This window comes from Schistocerca gregaria, chromosome 4, assembly GCF_023897955.1.
Source record: "Schistocerca gregaria isolate iqSchGreg1 chromosome 4, iqSchGreg1.2, whole genome shotgun sequence".
NCBI lineage: Eukaryota > Metazoa > Arthropoda > Insecta > Orthoptera > Acrididae > Schistocerca > Schistocerca gregaria.
Window position 1 is genome coordinate 412,315,054 of NC_064923.1, and position 27,986 is coordinate 412,343,039.

The following is a 27,986-nucleotide window of genomic DNA, read 5'->3' on the forward strand; positions in this document are numbered from 1 at the left end:
CCAAATTACCTTGTGTTTCTGCGACTGTAGCGGTTGTGCGGTTCCAGACTGTAGCGCCTAGAACCACTCGGCCACTCGGGCTGGCGCTGGACCTCACATCTCAGGACTTTTCCCTGTGGAGTTGCATGCAGACGTTAATGTATGAAATCCTCATAGGAAATGATGAAGAGCCGCTTGCTATGATGCAAGCTGCTTGTCTTGTGGTACAACAGACACAAGGGAGTGTTTGAGAGAGTGTGGCAAAACTTCGTGGACCGTTGCCATACGCTAGAGTCTGGAACCGCGCTGCTGCTGCGGTCGCAGGTTTGAATCCTGTCTCGGGCATGGATGTGTGTGACGTCCTTCGGTTAGTTAGGTTTAAGTAGTTCTAAGTCTAGGGGACTGATGACCTCAGAAGTTAAGTCCCATAGTGCCCATAGCCATTTGAACCATTTTGAACCGATGCCATACATGCATTGAGACTGGCGTCATCGCTTTCAAGAGCTACTTTGAGCTACGTTGTTGTTATGTGGTGTGCGCTTTGTATGTTCATAACAAATATGCATTGGCTCCCTGTCTCAGTATAACCGTTTATGGCTTATATCGCATGTTTCAACTTGACCCATCTTGAATGTATCAAATTTAGGTTAAAGCTGCTCTTTGGAGGATAAACACGTTGCAGTTGGAACCTAGCTGAATGTACAGTAGCCACTACTACCACCCACGCTTTAGAGTGGCCACTGCTTCTACCAGCGAAGCGCGCGGCGTGACAGGAGCTCGCACGCCGACAGCGGCGCGGAAGGAGACGGCGGGCGGTACGCATCACCAGTGAATCCCGAGGCCGCGCAGATGGGAAGGAAGGAGCGAGCGAGGAAGGAGTGCGTGCAATTGCGTAAGCAGCGGCGGCGAGTGGCGGCCAAGGCTGCGCCAGCCGCGGGCGGGGCGGCCGACCCAGTTGCTGCGGCGTGCCGCGGCGCGGCCGGCCGGCTGGCTGGCTGGTACTGCTCGCCGCGGGGAGAGACTAGTGCGCCGCGAGACGCGCTCATGGACGCCACGGGACCGCAGCGCGCGCTCCGGCCGCGCCTGCCTCTGCTCCTGCTGCTGCTGCCGGCGCTGCTGGCGCTCGCGCCTGGGGCCGCCGCCGCCTTCCAGATCGACTTGGCCGCGCTCGACCTGCCGCTGCCGCACCGCCTCAACGGTGAGTCACGGCGCCGTCGCCTCCCGCCTGCCTCGCACCGCACTGACTCACCACGAATGCGTCTCCCAGAAACACTGTCAGCGGCGCCGTGTTTACTCCCGACAGGTGGAGGCTCCAGCGGCGGGCTAACTGGCGCTTAACGTCTAGCATTACCTTTCTGTTTGGTATTCTGCGTGGATCTTCGACCATTGATACTTGTAGACTGGCCTTGCTGTGCAGAAGCTACAGGGCTGGTGTGGCTCCAACATAGACCACGTGACTTTTGGCAAAACGTGGCGGGATTTCAAATCAGCGGTCTGCCATCCTATGTTTTTTGTATCGCATTTTCCCCACATTTCTCAATTCACTGCCAAACGCTTGCAAAAAAAATTAGTTTTTTATTTGCCAAAAATTACGACAGAACTACATTTGACCTGGATTTGTTCTCAGTACCATTTATAAAATCTAACAAATACATCGAACGTCACTCTCGTGGGCAGCGGGACGTAATTCAAAAAATGGTTCAAATGGCTCTGAGCACTATGGGACTTAACATCTATAGTCATCAGTCCCCTAGAACTTAGAACTACTTAAACCTAACTAACCTAAGGACATCACACAGCACCCAGTTATCACGAGGCAGAGAAAATCCCTGACCCTGCCGGGAATCGAACCCGGGAACCCGGGCGTGGGAAGCGAGAACGCTACCGCAGGGACGTAATTACTATAAACTATCAATTAAAATAAAATGTCGTTAAAATTCTTTTAAACAGTAAGAGAGGGCTCCTGTCAAAACTTTAAACCTTGGATTTGCCGCGTTTTGAGCTCTAGTCACTTAAAAAAGAAAATGGGATATGGGAATTATGTCAACTATAGGTGCTAAAATTGTCGACTTTAGGATCAGGTCCATTTTAGAGTATCAATTTTAGGTGCACTTCAATGGTTTAGTTCCCACTATTTTTACAAAAGTTTAAACTATCAGTTTTTTAAAAAAATGATATTTTAGATCAAAGGCGAGACTTTGAAATTTCAGAAAATAATTTTCGAGCCTATGTTTAAAAATGACAGACACTGTAAACAAAAATTGTAAATATACATTGTAAATAATAACTAACCTATCAAAACACTTCTCCGGTAAGTGCTTCGAGCAAAGGCGCGTATGTGTGCAGATGGCTTAAAGTTTTTCCGTTTCAGGGCCTGTGTCAAAAGCTGCCTTACTTCTGTAACCGAATTATCACAGATACTTTGCAAAATGTAATATGAGTCTGACTTTACAGGCATCACTTTCAACACTTTAATTTACATGATACTCCATTTCAAGTGTAAAAAAAATATAAAAGTCACTTCAGCAGATTTCAATAAACGCATCTGCATTGTCATAGAAACACTTACACCTGAAATGTAACGCCATTTCCCCCGAAAAAACGCTGAGTACAGCCGTAACCGCAACAAGAAACAACCATGTTTTGCCAACATTCACGTGACTTCAGCCCAGAGATGTTGGAGCCACTAAAATGACGTCAGAGCCAGTCTATTACATTTATGGTCGAAGGCGTGGATACACATTTTGGCCATGTTTTGGCCACTGTTTAGCCTCAACAATTACATTTTTCAGCCATAAATAATTGCAAAAACAATCATGTTTAAAAAAAAACATATGTGCAAATTACTTACATTAAAAAAACTTCTTAATTTCTAAACATAGAAATAACCAGAATAAAAAATGCTTTTATCACAAGACAAAAAGGCCAATATGTCATGGGCAGAGTTACGAATGTAAAAGAAGGGAACTAGCTTCTCGACTTATTTGGCAGCTTCAAAATCATATAAACCAAAACATCTTTTTACTCGCGCTTTTTTTACTTGTTAGTACCCATCGAATGTGGCAACGGTCTTGCCGCAGTTGATACACTGGTTCCCGTGAGATCACCGAAGCTAAGCGCTGTCGGGCGTGGTCGGCACTTGGACGGGTGACCATCCGGGCCGCCATGCGCTGTTGCCATTTTTCGGGGTGCATTCAGCCTCGTGATGCCAATTGAGGAGCTACTCGACCGAATAGTAGCGGCTTCGGTCAAAAATACCATCTTATGACCGGGAGAGCGATGTGCTGACCACACGCTCCTCCTATCCGCATCCTCCTCTGGGGATGACACGCAGGTCGAATGGTCCCCGTAGGCCACTCGTGGCCTGACGACGGAATGATTAGTATCCATCTAATATAATGTAATGCATTATATCAGATAGAATAACATGATACATGAAGTCACGTCGTATAACATGACACATGCATCGTGTCATCCAACATGACATTCCTCATGTCGTGTAACATCACAAAATGTGTCATTAAAGTTTAGGATGCATACATCCGCAAAAAAATGGTTCAAATGGCCCTAGGCGCAACAGTCTGGAAACGCGCGACCGCTACGGTCGCAGGTTCGAATCCTGCCTCGGGAATGGATGTGTGTGATGTCCTTAGGTTAGTTAGGTTTAAGTAGTTCTAAGTTCTAGGGGACTGATGATCTCAGCAGTTAAGTCCCATAGTACTCAGAGCCATTTGAACCATTTGAACGAAATGGCTCTAACCACTACGGGACTTAACATCTGAGGTCATCAGTCCCCTGGACTTAGAACTACTTAAACCCAACTAACCTAAGGACATGAAACACATCCATGCGCGAGATAGGATTCGAAGCTGCGACCGTAGCAGCATTGCGATTCCGGACGGAAGCGCCGACGTTCATCCACACTTGGGAATACTTCCTATTATGTATGCACCCCCACTCTCGAATTCTTCCTGTTGTAGACGCATCCCACTCTCTAGAAGCACCATACGTGCAACAGGGTTGGATTTGTGGGAGAAGTAATCCCCTAGGCGAAAACATCAGCCCTCTCCCCCGCCACTCACAAACCAAAAAATTGTTTTAGCGTCCCCCCCAGGAACAAACCCAACTCCATAAACTTTACGCCCCAGAAAAAGAGTTTTAGTTGTTACTTGTACGCCCTTCAGCTATATGATACTGCATGTTATTTACTAAGGCTGGCGAATCTTCTGGTTTTTGGGCACAGGATCAGGGACTTCAGCCTATAAATTACAAGATCCAGCTGTGCAACATGCCAGTACCCAGCAGATAAGAGAGCTCACTTCGCTGGGGAAATAACATTAAAGCGTAAAAAAGAGCGAATATGTCGAGATCTTTTGATTTCAATTCTTTGAAGTGCCAGATAGGTTGTAAAGCTATTTCCGGTCTTTTACATCCACAACTCTATCCTGGACATAATGGCCTTTCTTTGTGCTATGTCAGAAGCATTTTTCGTTCTGGTTCTCAACTTTTACGATACCATAATTTTGACATTACACCGACATAGCTTGGCAACCGATGTAGATTTTTGTTGACTGCGGCAAAAACTGATCTGGTATAGGTTTTTTTTATTGACTTTCGAACCATGTTGTTTATATCGTGCAAAACAACTGGACGATTATTAATTAATGTATTTGTCTACCTTCTTACAAAATTTGAACCGATTCGCCCAAATTTGAAACATAGAAGTGGAACACGTAAAAAAAAATCACAAAAAAACGTGCTTTTTGCACGTAGAATCCAAATGAAGCTAGATTTCTGGAGCGAGTTTTAATTTTATCCTAAGAGTTCATTTTTTTATTCACTTGACTTACTTTCCACCGTTTCCACACATCCAATTAACGTAAGAAAGAATTGTACGTGCTGTATTTAGCTCGACTTTAAACCATCGTATCTCGACAACGGATGAAGGTTATTTGACAAAAACATCGATTTGACTTAATTCATTTGTGTACCTTTTTGCAATGTTTCAACCGATTCGTACAAATTTAAGGTATAGAAATGCCGCGCCTCAAAAATCTCCCAGAAAAAAGTGTTTTTTGCACGTAAAATCCAAATGAAGTAAGATTTCTTCAAATGGTTAAAACTTGTCTTAGATCAAGTCGGAAACACCGGTGGATCAAATTTGAACCATCAATCGTTCTCCAGTCCGGAGTTATTGAAGGTTGACGGTTTTCGCACGTAAAATCCGTACAGTGCACATACAAATGGTGCCATTAGTTGAGCATTATTTCAGCTCAATTAAAATGTTTTGGAAAATGAATCATTAGAGTGGCACAATTTTCATGAGCGCCAGCTCAGGTTCGTCTTTCAAACCTTGCTTTATATACTGTAACATAGCTACAGATAGACAGATGTTGGAATGGCTATACAAATGGCCGCTCCGTGATAAACCATGAATTTTTTACTCAATGTTCATAGCTCAAATAGGGACCGAGCAATAAGACCTCCTCAAACTGCAATTCCGAATGCGGCCTTTTCAGACATTTTTTTTACAGTTTTTCTGTGCTGTAACGTAAGTTAAATTTGTCTTTAGAAAAAAACAAGCCAAACCTAACATACCTCTTCATCGTTGAAGATCACCTACTCCTCATGTCTCACATTATTTGTGGGGAATTCCGATCTCGTTCCTCCTCCACTGGTTTTGCCCTCTAGTGCCGCCCCTAGTACCACAGACATTATTGCTTGACTTCTTGAGATACGCCATACAATCATGTCCCTTCTTTCAATTAGTGTTTAACGCGTATTCCTTTCATTACCGATCTGCGGAGAACGTCCTCATTTCTTATCTGTCTACCTAATTGTCGACACATTCTAGAGCACATCATCTGAAACGCTTTGGTGCTCTTTTTTCCTGTCTTTGCTTCAGTCCATAATACTGTTTCATACAATGCTGTGCTCCAGACTTACTTTCTCAGAACGTCCTTTGTCAAACTCAGACCTGTGTTTCATATTTGCAACCATCCTTCAGCGAGTAATGCCCTCTTTGTCTGTGCGACTATCTTTCTTGTGTCCCTCTTGCTTCGTCCGTCATTTGTTAACTGTGCTTCCAAGTGAGCATAATTCCTTCTGTTCATGTACTACATTTCCTCAGTTTTGCTGTCTAGTTCATCGTCAATTCCATTATCCCATTTTTGCTACTCCTCATCACTCGTCTTTCTTTGGTTTGCTCTCAGCACATATTCCGTGTTCAGTAGTGTGTTTAATTCATTCAGCATTCCCGGCAAGTCTTCCTTGTTCGCAAAGAACGCCAGTGACATCAGTGAATCTTATCGTTGATGCCCTTTCACCCTGAATACTAATCCCAGATCTGACCGTTGCTGTTGTAAGCTTCATGGCTTACCTACTCATGTTGAAAGGCTTGGGAGAAAGACTGCATCCTTGCAACCGGAGCACTTCTCTCCTGCTCTTCCATTCTTATTGTACGAGCTTGGTGCCTGTAGGTATAGTACGTCCCTTCCCATCTTCACACTTGCCAGCACTAAGAATCTACGGCCCGACAACTTTTCTGACGTAGTGGTAAAAAATTATACACACAAATCTTCCTCGCGAATCAATCTGTCTATTGCTATAAAAATCCCTACAGCAGTTCGTGAGATTAGCCTGAAGATACAGACAGAGACTGTGGCAGAAGAATTTCACCAAAAATACATGCAGATTTTTACAAACAGGTTCCTAGTTACAATTCTTTGTGTTTCAGATAATTATGTTACTTACAATTAATAAAATGCTCCGGGCTACTATGCCGTGTTCTAATGGATTTCACATTAAAATGGCTCTGAGCACTATGGGACTTGACATCTGAGGTCATCAGTCCCCTAGAACGTAGGACTACTTAAACCCAACTAACCTAAGGACATCACACACATCCATGCCCGAGGCAGGATTCGAACCTGCGACCGTATCAGTCGGGCGGTTCCAGACTGAAGCGCTAGAACCGCTCGGCCACCGCGGCCGGCTCACATTAAAACCCAGCGTTTCGTCCCTAACTGCGGGGAACATTTTCAAGGAGGATCGTAGCTTCTTTGAATGACCGACTCACAACCTGGTTCGCTAGTAACTGCAGTAGAATTCCGCTTCCGCTTGCTTTCGCGAAGTATCGTGATGTCACATGTTTTGAATATTCGGGCGCTATTGGCCGTTGTCGACTGCCGTCATCCGCTGTTGCAATCACCCCATGGGGAAGACTGGTACACATGTTCCCCAGCAACGGAATCCAAATGTCATTCAGTTTTTTGCCCACCTCCTTCCTACCGAAATTCCTGGTGCTTTTTACAATCCCTATGGCCTCTCTGAACAGCCTTTCATGGTACCCGCTTGCGGTTGCCATTACTTGAGCCCTATCAAAATGTATGCGGTGGTCTCCTGGCTGCAAAGCATGTTCTGCAACATCTGTTCTGTCCAGTCTCCCCTCTTCTGCAGTTGCCCTCTAGTCTTTTTTCCTTTTTTTACTTTTCTTTTTGTCGTATCCAAAGTAAACGGAATCTTACGAATTCCATAAACCCTCCCGGAAAATACAGGATCACCTAAAATTGGGCAGGGATGCTCGCCAACTGCTGGAAAAAGCAGGAATATCATTCTGTAGCAAACGACTCGTAACGCGATACGCTGACCTTTCTCAAAATGGTTTAAACGGCTCTGAGCACTATGGGACTTAACATCTGAGGTCATCAGTCCCCTAGAACTTAGAACTACTTAAACCTAACTAACCTAAGGACATCACACACAACCATGCCTGAGGCAGGATTCGAACCTGCGACCGTTGCGGTCGAGCGGTTCCAGACTGAAGCGCCTAGAACCGCTCGGCCACAGCGGCCGGCTAACCTTTCTCAAACCTCCGCGTTGCTGCAACTTGGCACAAGTGAATATTAAATGAAGAGTGGAAGAGTAAAATGTTCCAAGTGCCAGATCTGACATTTTTCAACAGAATCGGAAAGCAATGTATACTTTTTGTGCATAACTTATTTGCATCCACAAAATTGAGAAAGCAATTTGATACCACAGAATTACGCTATCCATTTCATCACTGCAAAAAATTATGAGATAAACTAGAAAATAAATAATTTTTCAAGAAGGTTCTAGCTATTACAAACTGACTGGTCTTAGCGTCAATAAGAAAGTTTTTGTTTCAACTGCCATTAATATAGAGGCACTGCGGTTTATTTGTAGTAGTACAATTACAGAAACATAGCAGAAATATTTTAACTAGTAGAACTGTAATCAGCAAAAACAATTTCCCGTTTCTCTTACCTTTTTTTACAAGATAGTAACAACATTAAATTTATAAATAAATCTATCAGTATAATTTGTGTTTCTTTAAAAACTCTATTCTTGACATCAGATTTTGCAAAGTTACTATACAGCTCCCTCTACTGTTGAGGAATAAATGGCAAATCATCAGCTCAGTAGCTCTTTGTTTTGCTGCTTATAAACATAGCTGGCCTTTCAGATGAAGTACCGCATGGCATACGATTTCCATGGTCTTTCCTTTTCTGGATACACTGAATTTTTCCATTCTTCTGTTTTGGAGTAAGAATTTTTAATAGCTATTACAGAAGGATTAATGTGAGACACTATGAACATATTGCATCCTGCAATAACAATAATAATTCAGCTGCCTTTTTGATTACAAGTCAGTTGTACGCATTGGAATGCTAATTGTAACTTGTGACAGAAGTACTGCTTGGCACAAAGATCACGCAACCTCTCTTAATCAACGTTAGAAACATTTTCTCCGTGATTTGGTACTTGCGACAAGTCTAGGCCCATTCAGTAAAAGAGTTCCGAGGACACAACTGAAGACGCTTTTTTTAAAAAAATGGCGCTTAAAATATTTTCCATTTCCACTTTTCAGATGATTATTATCCCCAACATCTAAATTATTGCAATCACAAGGATTTCTTAGCTGTAAATCGAAACAAATGATAAGGGAAGCCGCCATGGCCGAATTTCACTCGAGTGATTGTAGGGATAGCTCTACGGTGTATTGATATGTTATGAAACAAAGGTACGTCTGACATCAATTAAATGTTGTTCGCCGTCTTTGCGCTTCTTTGACAAGCTGTGATTTCCACCGTACTGTATTCCGTGTCGTGGCTACGGCTGAACGGCAGCTAGAAATTCAGTTGCCCTGTTACATTGCAGTAAAAATATTTTTGAGTTAACGAAATTGTGGCATATCTACTACTTTAATAAATGCACCATTTTTCACGAAATTTTGGTTTCATTTCGCATGATTTCTCAGGTCTTAGCTTCTGTCGCTCGGATTTGAATTAAGTATTCGTTAAGAAGATATGTTTTTTTATGTGACGCGGTAACATTTTAGCTTCTTTATCTAATACTTTACATTGTCATTGTTTATCGTGATTATTATGAAATCTCGCCATTAGTCAAGAACAAGCCCTTGATTCACAAACGTTATTTCCTTTGCGTTGATTTCAGCATCCATTTTCCCCAAAAAGCATGTTTCACCCACTAAAGAAAGCAAGTAATGAAATGGTCGTCCCTAATACTTGCTATCGTTAAATCATGCTCTTTTCATCTAATTTTGCTTCATGGTTTTGTTTCGTTGCAATTTCGAGAAGTCACTTATAACATATGTATAGTTGGAAATGAAGATATCATTATTGTAAAAATAGAATTCTGTTTTAAGCGTAAATCATGTTAAATGGTCCATATGTTTTCTAGAGTGGGAATCAGACATGTTCGACAACATCCAGCCAAATGATACAGTGCCAAACACAACAGTTTGATCGAATTGAGACATACTGAGACTTAACCAAGGACTGAAATAATAGTAAGATAGAACGATCACTGCGGCATTATTTCAAGATTTAATATCTTTTTTCCTGTCCGCCACCGATAGCTGAGTGGACAGCCGGCACGGGAGCTCAACGTGTTCGGTCAGAGAGTTAGCTGCCCTCTGCAATAAAAAAACTGAGTGAATGGAACACCGACGAACTTAAACGAATGTCATAGGACGTCCGCCCCGAACAAAAGGAACAAACTATAAAGAAAAACTGAAATAAAAATAGCGGTCAGAGCGGCTTAATGTCATTCCTAAGGGCCCGGGTTCGCTTCCCGGCTGGGTCGGAGATTTTCTCCACTCAGGGACTGGGTGTTACGTTGTTGTGATGCCTCGTGTAAGGAGGAAAAATGTGTACCATCACGTTTCCGACTTTGATAAAGATGGGATTTTAGCCTATCGCGATTGCGGTTTATCGTATCGCGACATTGCTGCTCGCGTTGGTCGAGATCCAATGACTGTTAGCAGAATATGGAATCAGTGGATTCAGGAGGGTAATACGAAACGCCGTGCTGGATCCCAACTGCGTCGTATCACTAGCAGTCGAGATGACAGGCATCTTATCCGCATGGCTGTAACGGATCGTGAAGCCACGTCTCGATCCCTGAGTCAACAGATGGGGACGTTTGCAAGACAACAACCATCTGCACGAACAGTTCGACGACATTTAAAGCAGCATGGACTATCAGCTCGGAGACCATGGCTGCGGTTACCCTTGACGCTGCATCACAGTCACGAACGCCTGCGATGGTGTACTCAACGACGAAGCTGGGTGCAGGAATACCAAAATGTCATTTCTTCGGATAAATCCAGGTTCTGTTTACAGCATCATGATGGTTGCATCCGTGTTTAGCGACATCGCGGTGAACGCACATTGGAAGCGTGTATTTGTCATCGCCATACTGGCGTATCACCAGGCTTGATGATATGGGCTGCCATTGGTTACACGTCTCGGTCACCTCTTGTTCGCACTGGCGGCAATATGAACAGTGGACGTACATTTCAGATGTGTTACGACCCGTGGCTCTACCCTTCATTTGATCCCTCCGAAACCCTACATTTCAGCAGGATAATGCACGACCGCATGTTGCAGGTGCTGTACGGGCCTTTCTGGATACAGAAAATGTTCGACTGCTACCCTGGCCAGCATATTCTCCAGATCTCTCACCAATTGAATACGTCTATCAATGGTGGTGGCTCGTCACAATACGCCAGTCACTTTTGTTGATGAACTGTGGTATCGTGTTGAAGCTGTACACGCCATCCATGCTCGGTTTGACTCAATGCCCAGCCGTATCAGGGCTGTTATTACGGCCAGAGATGGTTGTTCTCGGTACTGATTTCTCAGGATCTAAGCACCCATATTGTATGAAAATGTAGTCACATGTCAGTTCTAGTATAATATATTTGTCCAATGAATACCTCTTTATCATCTACATTTCTTCTTGGTGTAGCAATTTTAATGGGTAGTAGTGTATAACCACTGCAGTCTTTCTCATATGAGTTACGCACTATATTTTATAAAATTTCTTTCTTATATTATGCTTTGTCAAACATCCATATACATTCAGTAATCATTTACGAATTACCATAACCACTATTTTTATACGAGGAAACGTTATTTTACACTGCTATGAACAATAAAGTGCCCGACACGTTTGTGTTTTCGCAGACATTATTAACTTTTCCAAATATTAAATCTAATTACAAACAACACCCAAAACCAGATAATAGTACCCAAAATTGTTAAGTACGTAAGAATACCAAAACCTGTAAACACGAACTGTAAATCGAGTAATTCACATGAATCGAACGTTAGAGCAATTCAGAGTATCCATCTCTACAGTAAGACAGGGCTTCACAGCTACATCGCAGTAGTAGCGTAGTGTGTTGCTCGACAAATGCACAGATTTCTGCTTCCGACACACTAATGTCTTCTACTTCCTCACGTGGACCACTATACACAGACACAACAGTCCTGTGTACGGCGATCGGTCTTCCAAGTGCAAGGCACAGCGACCTGCGGTCACCAACGGCGACTGCCATATTCCGGCCACTTGTAGCGCGTGAATACCTCCACGCATTGCAGCAGCGTTTCGAAAAGCCGGCGATATTCGGCACAGAAGACACCGTAGTGTGGGAAACTAGTTTTTTCCGACACTTCTCGCCTCACATTGCGAGTTTTTCAGGAAGGTAAGATTACGTTTAGCGTCCCGTCAACGACCAGGTCATTAGAGGTGGAGCTGAAGTTCGTAACTGGGGAACGATGAGAACTGGTTCTGTACTTTTGTCGTAACTAATTCTAGATGTTGATAGACGGATGGAGATGTGACCACTCGTTCTCCAGAATGTGAGTCCAGTGTCTTATCACTGAGACATCTTTCTAGGTCCAGATATAGAGCATTTATTAAGAGCCATCCTGTATGAATCTACCGTCATTCTCATCATCTACTGCTGAACACACGTCTACCGATTTTCTAGGCTGTACGCACCTGCGCTGCTTCGCAAGTTTTACAGTGTTATCTGCCCACCTTCAGCAAGATCAGTTATACCCTTTTGCCTGTGGCTTGGCATCAATCAAATCTATTCATTCATCTGGCTACAAATGCCACTCACTGTCATTTCATTTTCATTATAGTCACAACTGAGTCTTCTGCGTTACTCTGTTAGTCAATCCTTTTGTTTGACTTCTTGCTTCTCCCATTAGTTTACAAAATGCATTTATTTAATGATTTTTTGCATTAAACGTTCGTGTTCCACTGCATTACTCAATTGTGGTAAAATAAATTAATTGCTTTCTCAGACGCATCTAAGTTTATTTTTGAAAATATTTCGTGGTGCGTGTTAAAAAAAATAATAACTTGTGTCTCAAATTTACTTTTCCTGTCCAAGCACACATCGTCTTCAATTGTTCCTAAATACAAATACAAATCAACTGATTCTATGAAATCATTATTAATTTGTATATTTCTCTTTTCAAAGGGTTGGTGATTCATTATTGTTATTAGTTTTCAAGCCTTCCTTCAAACTTGCTCTATTACGCTCTTCCACTGGGTGTCGAAATACCTCTGCGTTACAGAAAACAGTACAACGGCATTAACTAAACGACAATGATATGCGTTTTTCTTTTTCCCTGTTTATGGATATGCAGGCTTTCTCTATTTGTTGATAACAGTTCTGAAGATAACATCATCTCTTTGTCTGTCTCCACTTTTACTTGATTCCCCACTATTCTGATGAAGCTGTTCCAATGATGTGTGTGTTCTCAGCATAATAACATAGTTTGTATTCATGCGTTGCTTCTATACGGCTGTAATACAGATTTTATTGAAAATGAGTCAAAATATTTCCTAAATTTTTGGATTACATGTAAAATGGTAATTCATGTATGTTGCTTCATTGTATGGTTTCGCCTACAACTTTCAAATAGTTTTGTATACAATATTCGCTTATAAAGCCAGTTTGCTCCTTCCCCTGCTCAAAATCTAATGTTTCATCTATACAGATGACGAATAACTTGTACATTACGAGAATAGGCTGATAAGTCTACAGGTTATTATTTCTTGTCCGTCTCCTATCTTGTGTCGACTTTAATTCTATAAATAATCATGCTGTATATTTGGGTGACCTTATACATCCTGCAAACATAGTTTCCTTTGTTAACTGTGTTATTAATTCACATCTTCAACTATAAGAAGTTAAACACATTTTCGAATGCTTGCATTTTTTTGGTGTCGGTTGTTAATTGCAGTGCAATCTTAACCTATGAAATGTGGTGTCCGCCTAGTAAAAGTTTGTTTTGTTTTCCAGAAGCTTCTATTGTTTTGGATTATTTTTATTTAAAAAAATTGCATTGGACTTTCTGACTCCTCTTGAAGGCATTTTTGCATAGATTTGTTGAATTTGGCTTAATCTCTCGCGAGCCAGTTTTGTTTGCTTCAAGCTCTGAGCTTTTGTTAATAAATTCCAGCCGTTTCACTTCCTATACTTTATTCTTTTCATAAAATCTAAAGAAGTATGCCGTCGTCGCAACATTTTCTACCTTTAAAGCCGAATTCTCGAGGTTCAATGATTTTTACGATATTTTCTTTGTTAATGTTGAACGCAAGTTCTTTGTCATGAAAACTGTGTAGCTTCCATAGAGCTAGAATCTTCTTAAACTATTCAAGGAATCGGTAATTTTTTTGCTTAATCGTACGTAGACTGATACTGTCAATCGTGCAATAATTTTTAGTACATTTCCTTTTTTTCTCTGAGGTCGACACATGTAAATTTGACTTCCCTCAGTATTATGGCCGGCATAGGGCAAATTTACGGCATCAACTTACTTCATTTTAACATTTTCTTCCACACAAGCTTAATAATAACAAATACCTTAACTCACAAACACGTTTAATATAAAAAGCATGAATATTAATGATAGAATGAATTGATTATTACACTGAAACGCCGAAGAAACTGGTATAGGCATGCTTATTCAAATACAGAGATATGTAAACAGGCAGAATACGGCGCTGCAGTCGGCAACCTCTATATAAGACAACAAGTGTCTGTCGAAGTTGTCAGATCGATTACTGCTGCCACTACGGCAGGTTATCAAAACTTAAGGGAGTTTGAATGTGGTGTTATAGTCGGCGCACGAGCGATGGGACACAGCATCTCCGAGGTTCCGATGAATCGGGGATTTTCCCGTGCGACCATTTCATGAGTGTACCGTGTATATCAGGAATCCGGTAAGACATCAAATCTGCGACATCACTGAGACCGGAAAACGATCCTGCAAGAACCGGACCAACGACGACTGAAGAGAATCGTTCAACGTGACAGAAGTGCAATTCTTCCGCAAATTGCTGCAGATTTCAATGCTGGACCATCAACAAGTGTCAGTTTGCGAACTATTCAACGAAACATCATCAATGTGGACTTTGGGAGCCGAAGGCCAATTCGTGTACCCTTGATGACTGTACGACACGAAGTTTTACGCCTCGCCTGGGCCCGTCAACAGCGGCAATGGACGTTTGGTGACTGGAAACATGTTGCCTGGTCAGACGAGTTTCGTTTCAGATTGTATCGAGCGGATGGACGTGTGCGAGTATGGAGACAATCTCATGAGTCCATGGACCCTGCAGTCAGCAGGGGTTGTTCAGACTGGTGGAGGCACTGTAATAGAGTGGGGCGTGTGGAGTTGGATTGATATAGATGATGACTGTACGACACGAAGTTTTACGCCTCGCCTGGGCCCGTCAACAGCGACAATGTACGTTTGGTGACTGGAAACATGTTGCCTGGTCAGACGAGTTTCGTTTCAGATTGTATCGAGCGGATGGACGTGTGCGAGTATGGAGACAATCTTATGAGTCCATGGACCCTGCAGTCAGCAGGGGTTGTTCAGACTGGTGGAGGCTCTGTAATAGAGTGGAGCGTGTGGAGTTGGATTGATATAGAATCCCTGATACGTCTATATACGACTCTGACTTGTGACACTTACGTAAGCATCCTGTCTGATCACCTGCACCCATTCATGTCCATTCTGCATTCTGACGGGGGCGGTAACTACGTGGCGACGGGAAGGCCATCCGGCCACCCCTCAAATTATCCATGCCATATCTGTTAATAAACATGCCTACGCTGCGCCAACGCAGGGCAAAGGCATCGTCATTGAAAATTATGTGTAAAATTTGGGTTTCCTTCGCCCTGTCCATTAGCGCTGTCACTCTTCTCTAGTTTCTAAATTTAATAATTCAGTGTCAGTACGCCACTGCGCTCGTCGGATAAAGTGGTTTCCTTGATCATTTCCTGGTCGCACTACAAAGTATCAACCCATCACTGCCTTCAGCTACAGTGTGGCTGTACCAAGATACGCGATCAAGTTACCTCTCCCTGCCGACCGCTGCGCAAGGTAGTTTTCTGTCGAGTAATAAGAGTGGTCGAGCCTTCATCGTATCTGTATCGAGCTACTTTAAAATATTATTGTCTGAAGCCTGTCTTCATGCTATATGAGATATGTTAGATTTCTATAATAACAAGATACGCTGTCCAGTCACATTAATGGGACCACCTGTCAAATGCCTGAATAATCACCTCCTGCAACGCGGACAGCCAAGAGGCCTTTAGGAAAAAGGCAAAGATGTCCTGGAAGATACCGGCAGGGATGTGGAGACGTCCCAACCGCAGTGCCGTGGGTATCTGCGCTATGTTTCCCGGGTGAGGGTCTTTGGTACAAACAGCCCGATGGAGGTGGCCCCACAGATTCTCGATTGGGTTTAAATCTGGGGAGTTTGGAGGACAGGGGCGTAAGCTAAACTCAGCCTGGTGCTCTTCGAACCACGCATCTACACTGCGAGGTGTGTGACACATTGCGTTATCCTGTTGGTAGATGCCTTTGTGCCGAGGAAAAACAAACTACATATAGGTGTGGACAAGGCTCCCAAGGATAGCTGTATACTTGTGCTGATACACTATGCCTTCCAGAACCACGAGATCACTCAAGGAATGCCCTCCGGCCAGGACCCTTCCGACGACTGTTACAGGGAGTTTGCTTTCAGAAGTTTCACACCGTACACGCCATCTCTCCGATGGAGCATAAAACGTGTGGGTCGACCTGCTAAACCTGCTGGACAGGACCGGTAGTTTAAGCTGTGGAAAGGGGCCAAAATAAGCGGCTGTCAGTTACACTTGAACATACAACCTTTTATTTGATCAAACATTTCAAGAGCCAAGAAAAATTTTAAAAAAACACAACTTTAGTGATGGAACTTAATTAGCGGATGAATGCGCCGTACAATCTCATGCCTTAAGGGGAGGACCACTTTATTTTAAAAACGGCTGAAAGCCAATAGCCTAAAGCTCAACCAAAATCAGAAATTTAAAAGGCATAGCCTTATCTTAAAACAGTTCCTTAAATAACCTGAAGGCCCATAGAATCTGACACTTTAAGAGCAAACAACTTAAATTCAAAATCGGCTGAAGGCCCAACACTTAAAGACTCAATAACATTAATTTTAAAAATGCCAGAGGCTTTACGTAAAACAGTTCTTAAATTAGGCTGAAGGCCCAAACCATCTGACGCCTTAAGGGCAAAACAACCTTAACCTAAAAATCGGCTAGAAGAAGTACAAACAACAAGAACAAACAAGAATAGGCCGTACACTCAACGGCGCTCAGAAGTTTCGGGGATCGGCCTGAAATTCAAACACAAACGCTCGCTTAGGTCAGACAGGCAGTCGGGCCAACCATTATCGATCCGACGACATCCCAACTGATAGACAGTCAACAGACCCACAGGCAAGCTAACCGCCGCTTCACCTGGCCAGCACTCAACAGGGAGTTCAATGGAACAACGTAGAAGGTACTGGCGTTCACAACCAGTTATATATTGAGCTGTCAAACTACACACCGTGGAGGACAGCGACAACACAATGAGAAAAAATACACTGCCTCAATTTACGTCAACAGCCAGGACAGGTAACCGGAACGTTAACGGCCACAAGGCAGAAGATTCCGCTGGTGCACTTCAATTTAAATGACCAAGTACAGTTAAACTCGACCGGAGGGTGGCTAAAATTTGCCAACTTGAAAACACACGTTGTTGCTTGCGGGAATATCCCAACAGCCGACAACGAACTCCAAACGACACAATGTGAACAGTGGTGACTTGCTGGTAGATTAAGTCAAAACTCAACTTTCATGTCCAGGATCGGGGAGCCACGAACCTCGTAGCAATGGGAGCAGCACCAGACTCTGACACCGCATAGAGGCCACCAGCGGGCCCAGCCAAACTACACGTCGCAGAGACTTCCTCGCTGCTCCACGCCAACCGACCAACTGCCCGCACGCAGCCCAGCCAGAAACTATAAGTGCCAGGCCAAAGATAGTCCAAGGTGCGGATATCGATACACACCGCTGCTTCCACCCGCAGGAAGAGAGGATAACAACATGATCGCGATCACCGCTGGAGAGTAAACACAGAATAGCAGCCAAGGTTTAATCCAACCCATAGCATGAGCCAGCCACGGCTCAACGTGATCTGAAAAAGCCATCTGTGGTCACTCATTGAACATCCAGTTGCGGTACTGGCTCGTAAATTCCAGCTTGCGTCACCAATCAGCAGCTGTCAGCATGGGTGCACGAACCAGGCCCTTAATGCCAATACCCATAAGCAGCAATGTTCGCTGAACGATTGTCGGAAAGACATTATTGGTTCACCTGCGTGGTCAGTTGCTCGACAGTTGCTCGATTATTCACCCATACACATCTCCGCAGCTGCCGTTCATCCCTCTTATCTATTGCCCGTGATGCACCTCAGTTGCCTCGGGACAGGTGTTAGACAATACCATATAGCGCCATTTTACTATACACGGCGCACGAGAATAGTTTACAAATTTGTCATTTCGAAAGTGTTTTCACAGTGACTCGAAAGCCAGTGATCCAAAAAATGGTTGAGATGGCTCTGAGCACTATGGGACTTAACTGCTGAGGTCATCAGCCCCCTAGAGCTTAGAACTACTTAAACCTAACTAACCTAAGGACATCAAACACATCCATGCGCGAGGCAGGATTCGAACCTGCGACCGTAGCGGTCGCGCAATTCCAGACTGAAGCGCCTAGAACCGCTCGGCCACACAGGCCGGCTGCCAATGATCACGTCCTTTTAGACGTCAAATAAATCACTCTGTTTTCGCATTACTACAACGACAGCATTATCATCCACTTCCCACCTACGTGTGGTATACACCTGTCACTGCTATTGTTGCTATCTGCACGTTGTTGTGGTTGTTGCACGTTCATGCGGAACGTAGACTGTGGTAACATTCATGTGACTAGACTGTGTCGTATGGTTTTCAATTTGGCGGAGTCCTACGTCTTTTAATTTTAGACATAACAAAAGGAGAAATATGATAATACATTCGTGGGATCCATACGAATGTAATACGAAGAGTGTAAAATAAAACTACTATACCACGTTGCCCCCACTAAATAAAATGAACTGGTTCATAGTTTACACGTATAGATGTAAGTGCAGATAAGAATACAAACGAAGTTTGAATGTGGTGGCCACGTTATCAATATATGTGCCAACGTTAACATTTACTAGTCCCTACAATTCGTGCAAACGGAAATGATATTTCAATCAGCTTACATCAAATTCCGGTATTAAACATAATTGGTCGCCGGAGGAAGAGTGGTATCTATCAAAGAGCATTTTACTGTTAAGAATACAGCTACATCACTGGGTAGAAGATGGGGTACCGTTCCGGAATGTACATGTGTAAGGTATCACTCGTTGCTGAAAATACCCGTATCTCGACGCAGGCACGGTCTTGTGCCAGATGATCATGCTAGGAATTTCACGGCACAACAGATTTCAGTAAATTATGGAAGCATATAATGGCAACCAACAGCAGTGCTGCATCTATGTGTTAACACTTGAGAGGAAGCTGTACAGTTTGTCACCGCCATATGGATGAGGCACATCCTCCCATGTTGACGCCACGTTCCATAGTCCACTGTAGAGTCTATGATTCATCCAGTTGACTCTCAGTCGAATCTGACACACACGCTTCGCTGTAGGCTCACCTGATGCAGCTCCAGTATGACGGCGCGAACAACCATGTTCACAAGGAGCGAATGTTTCTGAGTAAATATTGTCAGCAACAAATCTCATGGTGGAGTAAATGTACTTCTCGCCTATTGCCAGGTGTCACCATTTGATAATGTCAAGTGGTGAACACTTGACAATGGCCGAGGAGTACACGGCCGAAAGCTATTGGATTTTAAATTACTTGAGACGGCTGGAAGCACGAGAAAGTAAACAAGCCTTTGCGTTTCATTGGCAAAGCGAGTGGAGATTATTTTTTTAGTAAGAAACCCAGAATTTAGTTTCCGCACAATATCGGGAACATGGCGCTTCCGAGAAAGTTGTTCATCTTCCCTCAGTCCTGAGGATTTAAAGTGATCAACTAAACAAACTGCTTGACCAACATGGAACACAAAACTTCGCTTTTAAGAGAGTTCCGTGTCGAAACTATGCCTTGGATGTTGTTGCAAATAAATGCTAATCTGTTTTCTGAAATCCACGTTCAGATGTTATAGACTACGTGTTAGTTACATCATTCGCATTACAAGCCACGTCTTTCACAACAAAAAATTGTTACAATGACTCTGAACACTATGGGACTTAACTTCTGAGGTCATCAGCCCCCTATAACTTAGGACTACTTAAATCTGACTAACCTAAGGAAAGCACACACATTCATGCCCTAGGCAGGATTCGAAACTGTGACCGTTGCGGTCACGCGGTTCCAGACTGTAGCGACTAGAACCGCTCGGCCACTCCGGCGCATAGCAGAAGGATGGTCGCGCGATTCGTTCTGTTTAGCCTCTGTTTTTGGGAAGGGCGGAAAAAATAAAGCTATATTTGACACAGCACGTCGACATCGTGTTCGTTTGTGATGGGGCAATACTTTTGTACGCAGCCGTCGCCAACATTTTATAATTTTTGGTGTATGAGATTTCACTAGACTTAATGAATACATCTCTAAATTTATTTGCTTGAATTTCGATGCATAAGATGTTGACAACGTGCTTCCATTTTCTGATATAATGTGGAAAGAAAAAACATTAAGAAACATGCTTTTCCAGCAAATGGAATCAGCACGCGGCACCAGGTAAGATTTATTATAGACCTAGTTTATTAATATGCAATAAAATAAGTCATATAGCACTGTGCATTAGAAACCCCGGGGGGTACTTCAGCTGCCCGATTGCAAATGGAATCTTCCTTTCGGGAAGTTTGAAACTTACGATTCAGACACACTGGTGGAAAAAAATTGCAACACAAAGAATGACTTGTGCGACATAAACGAAAGCTGATAGACATGTTTCTACATATGAAAGATGAAGTATATTTCAATTTCGCGCCAGTCGCATAAGAGTGGCGCTAGTATCCACACTATGATGATGCAAATCAAGTTTTCTTTAAATACACGCAGTAATCGTATTGAGAGTTAGTTACATTTGAGATTGGACGTGTTGAGCTGATATTAGTGAAGACTGCCTTTAAGGCGACAAAGAAGCCATTGTTAGCACCTCACTGAGTTTCAGTAAGGTCGTGTAATAGAGCGACCAGAAGCTGGAAGTTTCTTCTGCAGAAAGGGTTGACAGGAATGTAACCAGTGTACATGATTGCTGGCAGCGGTGGTCACGAGAATATATGGTTGCAAGAAGTCCAGGCTCCGGACGGCCACGTGGCAGAACCGAGAGGGAAAAAAATGGCTCTGAGCACTATGGGACTTAACATCTATGGTCATCAGTCCCCTAGAACTTAGAACTACTTAAACCTAACTAACCTAAGGACATCACACACATCCATGTCCGAGGCAGGATTCGAACCTGCGACCGTAGCAGCAGCGCGGTTTCGGACTTAAGCGCCAAGAATCGCTCGGCCACAGCGGCCGGCCACGGAGAGAGAAGATCATCATCTTCGGCACATGGCTCTGACAGATCGTACTGCATCTGCAGCAGCCGTTGGCACCACAGTGACACAAGCAGCTGCTACAAATCGGTTACTCCAAGCCAGACGCCCTGTAGCGCCCATTCCTCTGACCCCAAAACACCGCCAGAGCGACTTCAGTGATGTCATGCGAGAGCTCATTGGAGAGCATAGTGGACGTCTGTTGTCTTTTCTGATCAAATCTGGTTCTGTCTCGGTGCCAGTGATGGTCCAGTTAGGTCCTGCAACCAACCCTTCTGTGTAATAGACAGGTTGTAACTATACCCGGAGTAATGGTCTGGGGTGCGATTTCGTATGACAGCAATTCATCCCACGCATCCTGAGTGCAAAATTGTACGGCAGTGTGGTTATTCGTCCTTCCGTGCTGCCATTCATGAACAGCATTCAAAGGAGTGTTTTCCAACAGGATAATGCTCGCCCACATACCGCTGTTGTAACGTAACATGCTCTACAGAGTGTCGACTCGTTGCTTTGGCCTGGTCGATCATCAGATCCCTCTCCAGACAAGTATATATGTAACATCATCGCATGACAACTCCAGCGTTATTCACAACCAGCATTATCCGTATTGTTTATTTCCACCGTCTCATCACATTCTATGGCCTTACACCAGCGTTGTGCTAGGTATGTATTCCCTTTTGGAAAAAGCTCTTGTCCTGTGTTTGTAGCCTTATTTTCACTAACTGAATTAAGCTCTCATATTCAAAGTATGTCCCACGTAGAGTATCCTCAAGGAGCCTTAACAGATGGAAGTCTAGATCTAGGCTATAGGGTGGGTGAGGTAACGACGTTCAAACCAACGTGTTCCCGGCTCTTATACTTGTATGTGGACGTGCAATGTTGTGTTGCATCAAGATTTCTTTCGGATTCTTGTCGGACCGCATACTGAAAAAAACAGTTCTTTAGCTTGTTCAGAGTCAACACATACTCCTTTCAATATGTGGTTGATCCTTTTGGCAACACATTCACGAGAATGACGCCATCACTATCCAAAAAAACTGTCATCATGGCTTGGCCAGGAGATGGAGCCGCCTACAATCTCTTCTTTGAGGTGAATGCAGGTTGTTGGGCTACCATTCCAACTACTAATTTTTTGTTTCCGAATAACAGTAATGAATTTTACGTTCTGTCACCCGTAACGATCAGTGATCAGAAAGGCCTCTCCGTTGGCCTAAAGCTGCTTAAATGGCTTTTCTTTGAATCCTGTAGCCTGTTGTGAACATTCATGGAACCCATCTTGAGCACACGTCTGAATATTCAAGAGCCTCAGTCACTGCACGTGCACTTCCAATGCTCGCCGACAGCTGCAGAGTCAACTGTCGAGTTGTGGTGCAACGATCTACACGACTTTGTGACAAGACGTCTCAAATGTGGCCGACCGTGGAACTCAGTTTCTGCACCTGCTGATACATTGTCCGCAGCTCGTGGTCGTGCGGTAGCGTTCTCGCTTCCCGCGCACCGGTTCCCGGGTTCGATTCCCGGCGGGGTAGGGATTTTCTCTGCCTCGTGATGACTGGGTGTTGTGTGCTGTCCTTAGGTTAGTTAGGTTTAAGTAGTTCTAAGTTCTAGGGGACTGATGACCATGGATGTTAAGTCCCATAGTGCTCAGAGCCATTTTTTTGAACCTCCTGATGCATTAAGTCTCTTTGCACATGGCCCAATAGTACCTCCATCTACTGCATCGTTGCCATAAATTCCACACTATTGTTCATGTATGTTCACCACGGTTTCAGGGTTTCTTTTTGAGCAGCTAAGAATTCAAGTTTGTTGTTACCAGTGTCTTGCGTAGACCCCATTTTCTTGGTAGACACCAGCTCTGTTGTCTGTCGGAATCGTTCGAAACTTCCCACATGTGCAGAAGAAGCATAAAATTTGATGCAACTAAGAGGAAGTTTGCCTATTATATAGGGAAACTTTCTTCCACCACCAGGATTCAAACCAGCCGCATCTGTGACAAACGCCACCCCAGAAACGTGCGTTATAAACGTCGGCTATGGGAGCCGGTATTGATACTGTATAATATAGCGGCACATAGAGACAACAGTGAACTGAAATAAAGTGAAATGTTTTTTGTTAGATACCTTATAAAAAGTTCTGACTGTGTGCCAACGGCCTCGCCATAGTTGTGACACCGGTTCCCGTCAGATCACCGAAAATATAAGCACTATCGGTCTCGAATACCACTTCAATAGATCGCCGTCCACGTCTGCCAAGTGCTATTTGCAAGTGGGGTGCACTCAGCCCTTGTGAGGCCAATTGAGTTGCTACTTGATGGAAAATTAGCGGCTCCGGTCACGAAAACTGACAACAGACGGGAGAGCAGTGTGCTGACCCCTTGCCCCTCCATATCCACATCCACATCCAGTGACGCCTATCGGCTTAGAATGACACGGCGGTCGGTCGGTGCCATTCGACCCTTCGAGGCCTGTTCGGGCGGAGTTTCGTAACTGTGTGTTTCGCCGAGACTCGAAGCTAGAAATCTGCCTTATATTGGCAGTGTACAACCAGTTGTGCTGTCCAAAGATGACTCCAGCCTCGATTGACAGATTTACCTGTACTCTCAATTTAACTTTGGTTTTGACGGCATTGCAATCACTCCAAAGAAATTGTAGGGTATTACAGATCTTATAGCGCGATGCTAAACGCCGTTGCACAGATCGCGGCCTCTGCCCTGGCAGACTTTATCTTTCACGGGCGGAAATGCCCCGCCTGCGACGACCTCCAGTCTAATGAAATATTAAGCGCGCAACCTTTAGGTTATTGTGGATTGTCTCAGTATATCATGATACCGTAAAGCTGCGATGTCTCAATCTACAGGAACAGGATTCATTTCGAAGACAGTGAAGGTGAGTTGGTTATTGTTTTACGCTTGTACAAGAAGCGCGCAGAAATGGCACGGCCTGTGGTTCACCTTGTCAGGAATGTTCGTTCGCCTACTGCACTATTCCGACCGTTGTCTTGTGACCGCTCGTGGTCGTGTGGTAGCGTTCTCTCTTCCCGCGCCCGGGTTACCGGGTTCGATTCCCGGTGGGGTCAGGGATTTTCTCTGCCTCGTGATGACTGGGTGTTGTGTGATGTCCTTAGGTTAGTTAGGTTTAAGTACTTCTAAGTTCTAGGGGACTGATGACCATGGATGTTAAGTCCCATAGTGCTCAGAGCCATTTGAACCATTTGTCTTGTGACCTGCTTCCACACTTCTTTATTCCATGTTGTTCTCTCTTCTTGGCACCCACATCCGCAACCGAGATCGCTAGCACACTCTTGCGCTGTGGCGCTCGACACAGGGATAGCGGGGTCGAAAATTGGTGGTGTAATAAATTTCAGCGTCACTATTTGGACGTCGTATGTCTAATGGAATAAGGAAATGTCACACTGTTGACGGTGATCGGTTCGTCGGATTGGAAGGTTAGGTCTGGCAGTCAGTTGATGCTATCCGATATAAGCATCGTCATCAACAGTGCAAACATGACGTTTAATTACCAGTTGTAACCAAAGAAAAGGAAGCGAAGCTGACAATGGACAGAAATTCCTACGTATCGTTCCCATAGGAATATTGAGCACAGCCGGCCGGAGTGGACGTGCGGTTCTAGGCGCTACAATCTGAAACCGCGCGACCGCTATGGTCGCAGGTTCGAATTCTGCCTCGGGCATGGATGTGTGTGATGTCCTTAGGTTAGTTAGGTTCAAGTAGTTCTAAGTTCTATGGGACTGATGACTTCAGAAGTTAAGTCCCATAGTGCTCAGAACCCTCTTCAGCACTAGGTTAGATTAATTTCAGCATGCAATGAGGCGCTTAAACAATCTTTCTTCCCACGCTCTATACCGGAATGGAACCGGAAAATTGCTTTAATAACAGGTGGGATGTACCCTCTACCATGCACTTCTCAGTGGTTCGCAGAGTACAAATGTAGCTGCGGAAAGCATGGAGTGGTATAGTACATTGAAGAGACCAGAGTAAAAAGTTGAAAGCAAAATTCATCTTTAAAAGTGGGTCAAGAAAACGATTATACTCTCAATTATGTGTTAGTATCAGGTAATTGCATGTGTTTGTATATGATCTGGTGTAATTTCCGTATAACGATTAAGAAACTAGTGTCTAAAATCAGAGAATTTTAAAAGTCCGTGAGATGGCGAGCGGAGTGCCATGCTGCTTGCTATTACAAAATGAAATAATCAGTAAACTATCATCTAATATGGCCACTACACGCAAAGAACAACGCTGATAGAGCAAAGCACTACTTTGTAGTATACCTGCTTATATTTACTGTTTAATGGGTCGCCTAACCAGGAAGGTTGTTTGACACGTTGGGATCCTGATATAGAAGTCAGCTGTAACTTTAAAAGCATTTCACTTATTCTCATATTTCACATAAGTTAGTCAAAAATTATGTGAGCAAGAGTAATAGAGCTACGAAATAGAGTAAACAAAAGTGATGCTAAGACTGTGAGAGGCAGCAAATGAAAAGAAAATTGCGGGGAGGCTGTAACATCAAGATAACTTTATCTGTGCCGCTCACGGGTACAAGGCTAAAGAAACAAAACACAAACTGCAGTTAGATCAGCGACTCAGGATTCGTTCCGGAAACAGGTGAAAAGCGAGCTGCTCAGATTACGGATATTGCTAAGAGCATTGCAGAAACGTGTATCTCCTCAAGATCAGCGAAGTGTGCCAAACAGGTCTCCCACAATGAAGTTCTTACTCGTGTTAAGTACGAATTTGAAATTACTATGAAATTAATGCCCTTAGCTGCATACAGGGATTGATACAAGTCAACGGGGACAGGTGAAAGTGTGTGCCCCGATCGGGACTCGAGCCCGGGATCTCCTGCTTACACGGCAGACGCTCTATGCATCTCCTTTTGTTGTTGTTGTTGTTGCTGTTGTTGTGTTTGGTCGTTGCGGACGTCACATGACTTCCCTTCAAGTTCACTTGTTGATGCTTCCACTCAGTTTTTTATTACAGAGGCCAACCGGCTGTCTGACCGAACACGCTGAGCCACCGTGCAGGCTATCCATCTGAGCCACCTAGGGCACAGAGGATAGCGCGACTGCAGGGACTTATCTCTGGGACGCCTCCCGTGAGACCAACATTCGCAACATATTGTCCCGCGCTATATTCATAGTGTCCTTGTCCATAATACTCATTACTCGCGGCTTTACTGCCATCCCCGTAAGAGTTCGGGCACTGTTTGTGCATCCGCACAGAAGAAGATGATCAAATGGCCGGTGAGCCTTAATTATATACTAAGATGGTATTTCTTCTTTCGGACATGTCCCCTAGAACTTAGAACTACTTAAACCTAACTAACCTTGAAACATCACACACATCCATGCCCGAGGCAGGATTCGAACCTGCGACCGTAGCGGTCGCGCGGTTCCAGACTGAAGCGCCTAGAACCGCTCGGCCACCCTAAAGAACAGATACCATTTTCATATATTTGAAAATCAGTATAAAAGCATATGTTGATTCCATGTTAAGTACGTATTGCATAAGTGACTGGGGAGGGAAATAAATCATAGACTCGCAGTAACCGTTACGTGGGGCGTTGGCTCCTCGCAGCGCCGTGTTATGATTTGAGAAGTCTGTCGCCGCCGGACTGGTGGTGATGGCCTCTAATGTACTAGTTATATTGCTGATGAATAAGACTCAAATCAAAAGCAGTAACAGAAAGATATTACACTTGTGTATTAATGGACCGCATGGTACGCAGGGTCAAAATACACGAAAAATTTAGCAAAGAAAAAGTGTAGATAATGAGCAAATACTGAGCATATTTCAACTAGCGAAAACGTGGCATAGGCTGTACCCCAACCACAGGTATGAACGAGTGAAAGTCAGATACAGCACCACGGACAGGGAGGGCACACTACCTCTTCGAACCACGGAAGCTGACTCTGAACACTAGAGACAGCACGTTTAAAGACCTGAAACATTGCAGACAGAGTACTATGCCAGCTGCAAAACGCATACCGCAACCTCACCATAATTCTCGTAAATCGTAGCCTGAGAACGTCTATCAGAGACTAACCTCAGTTCATATAACCAGCAAGCTGCGACAATTCTCGTACAGAATACAGCACGTGGAGCCAGAAGATGAGATGAGTCAAAACACAAGAACAGAATGTTCTCTCCGCCGTAAAATTGGGCTCAAACTGACCACACGACCCACGCAGGCCTGTGGATGGGCGTACACACAGTCTCCAATGTATAAGCTTACAGATATGCCTTCATTGGACTAGTCAAAGGTGAGCCGTGGCGTGGTGCTGGCGAATGGTTGCTAGGCATATTTGTGGGCCAATTGGAATTCGTGGTTGACTTCGAGTGCCGTCGTCGTGCGTAGCTGGCCAGCCATCTCCGGGACGTGACACGCCAGTAGAGAGTTGAAGCCAGTTTCGCTGTGCTGAATTCTGGGCCTCCTTTGGAACCAACAAGCTTCAGCTTCGATTCGTGAACTTCAGTAAAGATTTGGATTTTGAGATCATAACTGTTATTATTGAAGGCCTCCCTATTTGCATTTAGTAATTAGATTTAACTGAAGCTGTTATTAAAGAACGCCTGCCTATTTTCTATTTGGCAATTTTACTTAACTGAAGCTGTTATTAAAGAAAGCCTGCCTATTTGCATTTAGTAATTTGATTTAACTGAAGCTGTTA

General features: G+C 44.0%; 1 protein-coding gene and 1 pseudogene across 1 annotated transcript in view; both read left to right on the forward strand.

The window, feature by feature from the left end:
* Positions 1-828: 828 nt before the first annotated feature.
* The window catches only part of LOC126267754 (neuropilin-2-like), a 215,524-nt gene continuing 188,366 nt past the window's right edge, over positions 829-27,986 (forward strand). The window contains exon 1 of the mRNA XM_049973058.1: positions 829-1,177. Coding sequence (XP_049829015.1) covers positions 829-1,177 — 349 coding nt within the window. The remainder of the gene's footprint in view (positions 1,178-27,986) is intronic.
* On the forward strand, positions 3,041-3,158 carry LOC126268469 (5S ribosomal RNA; annotated as a pseudogene).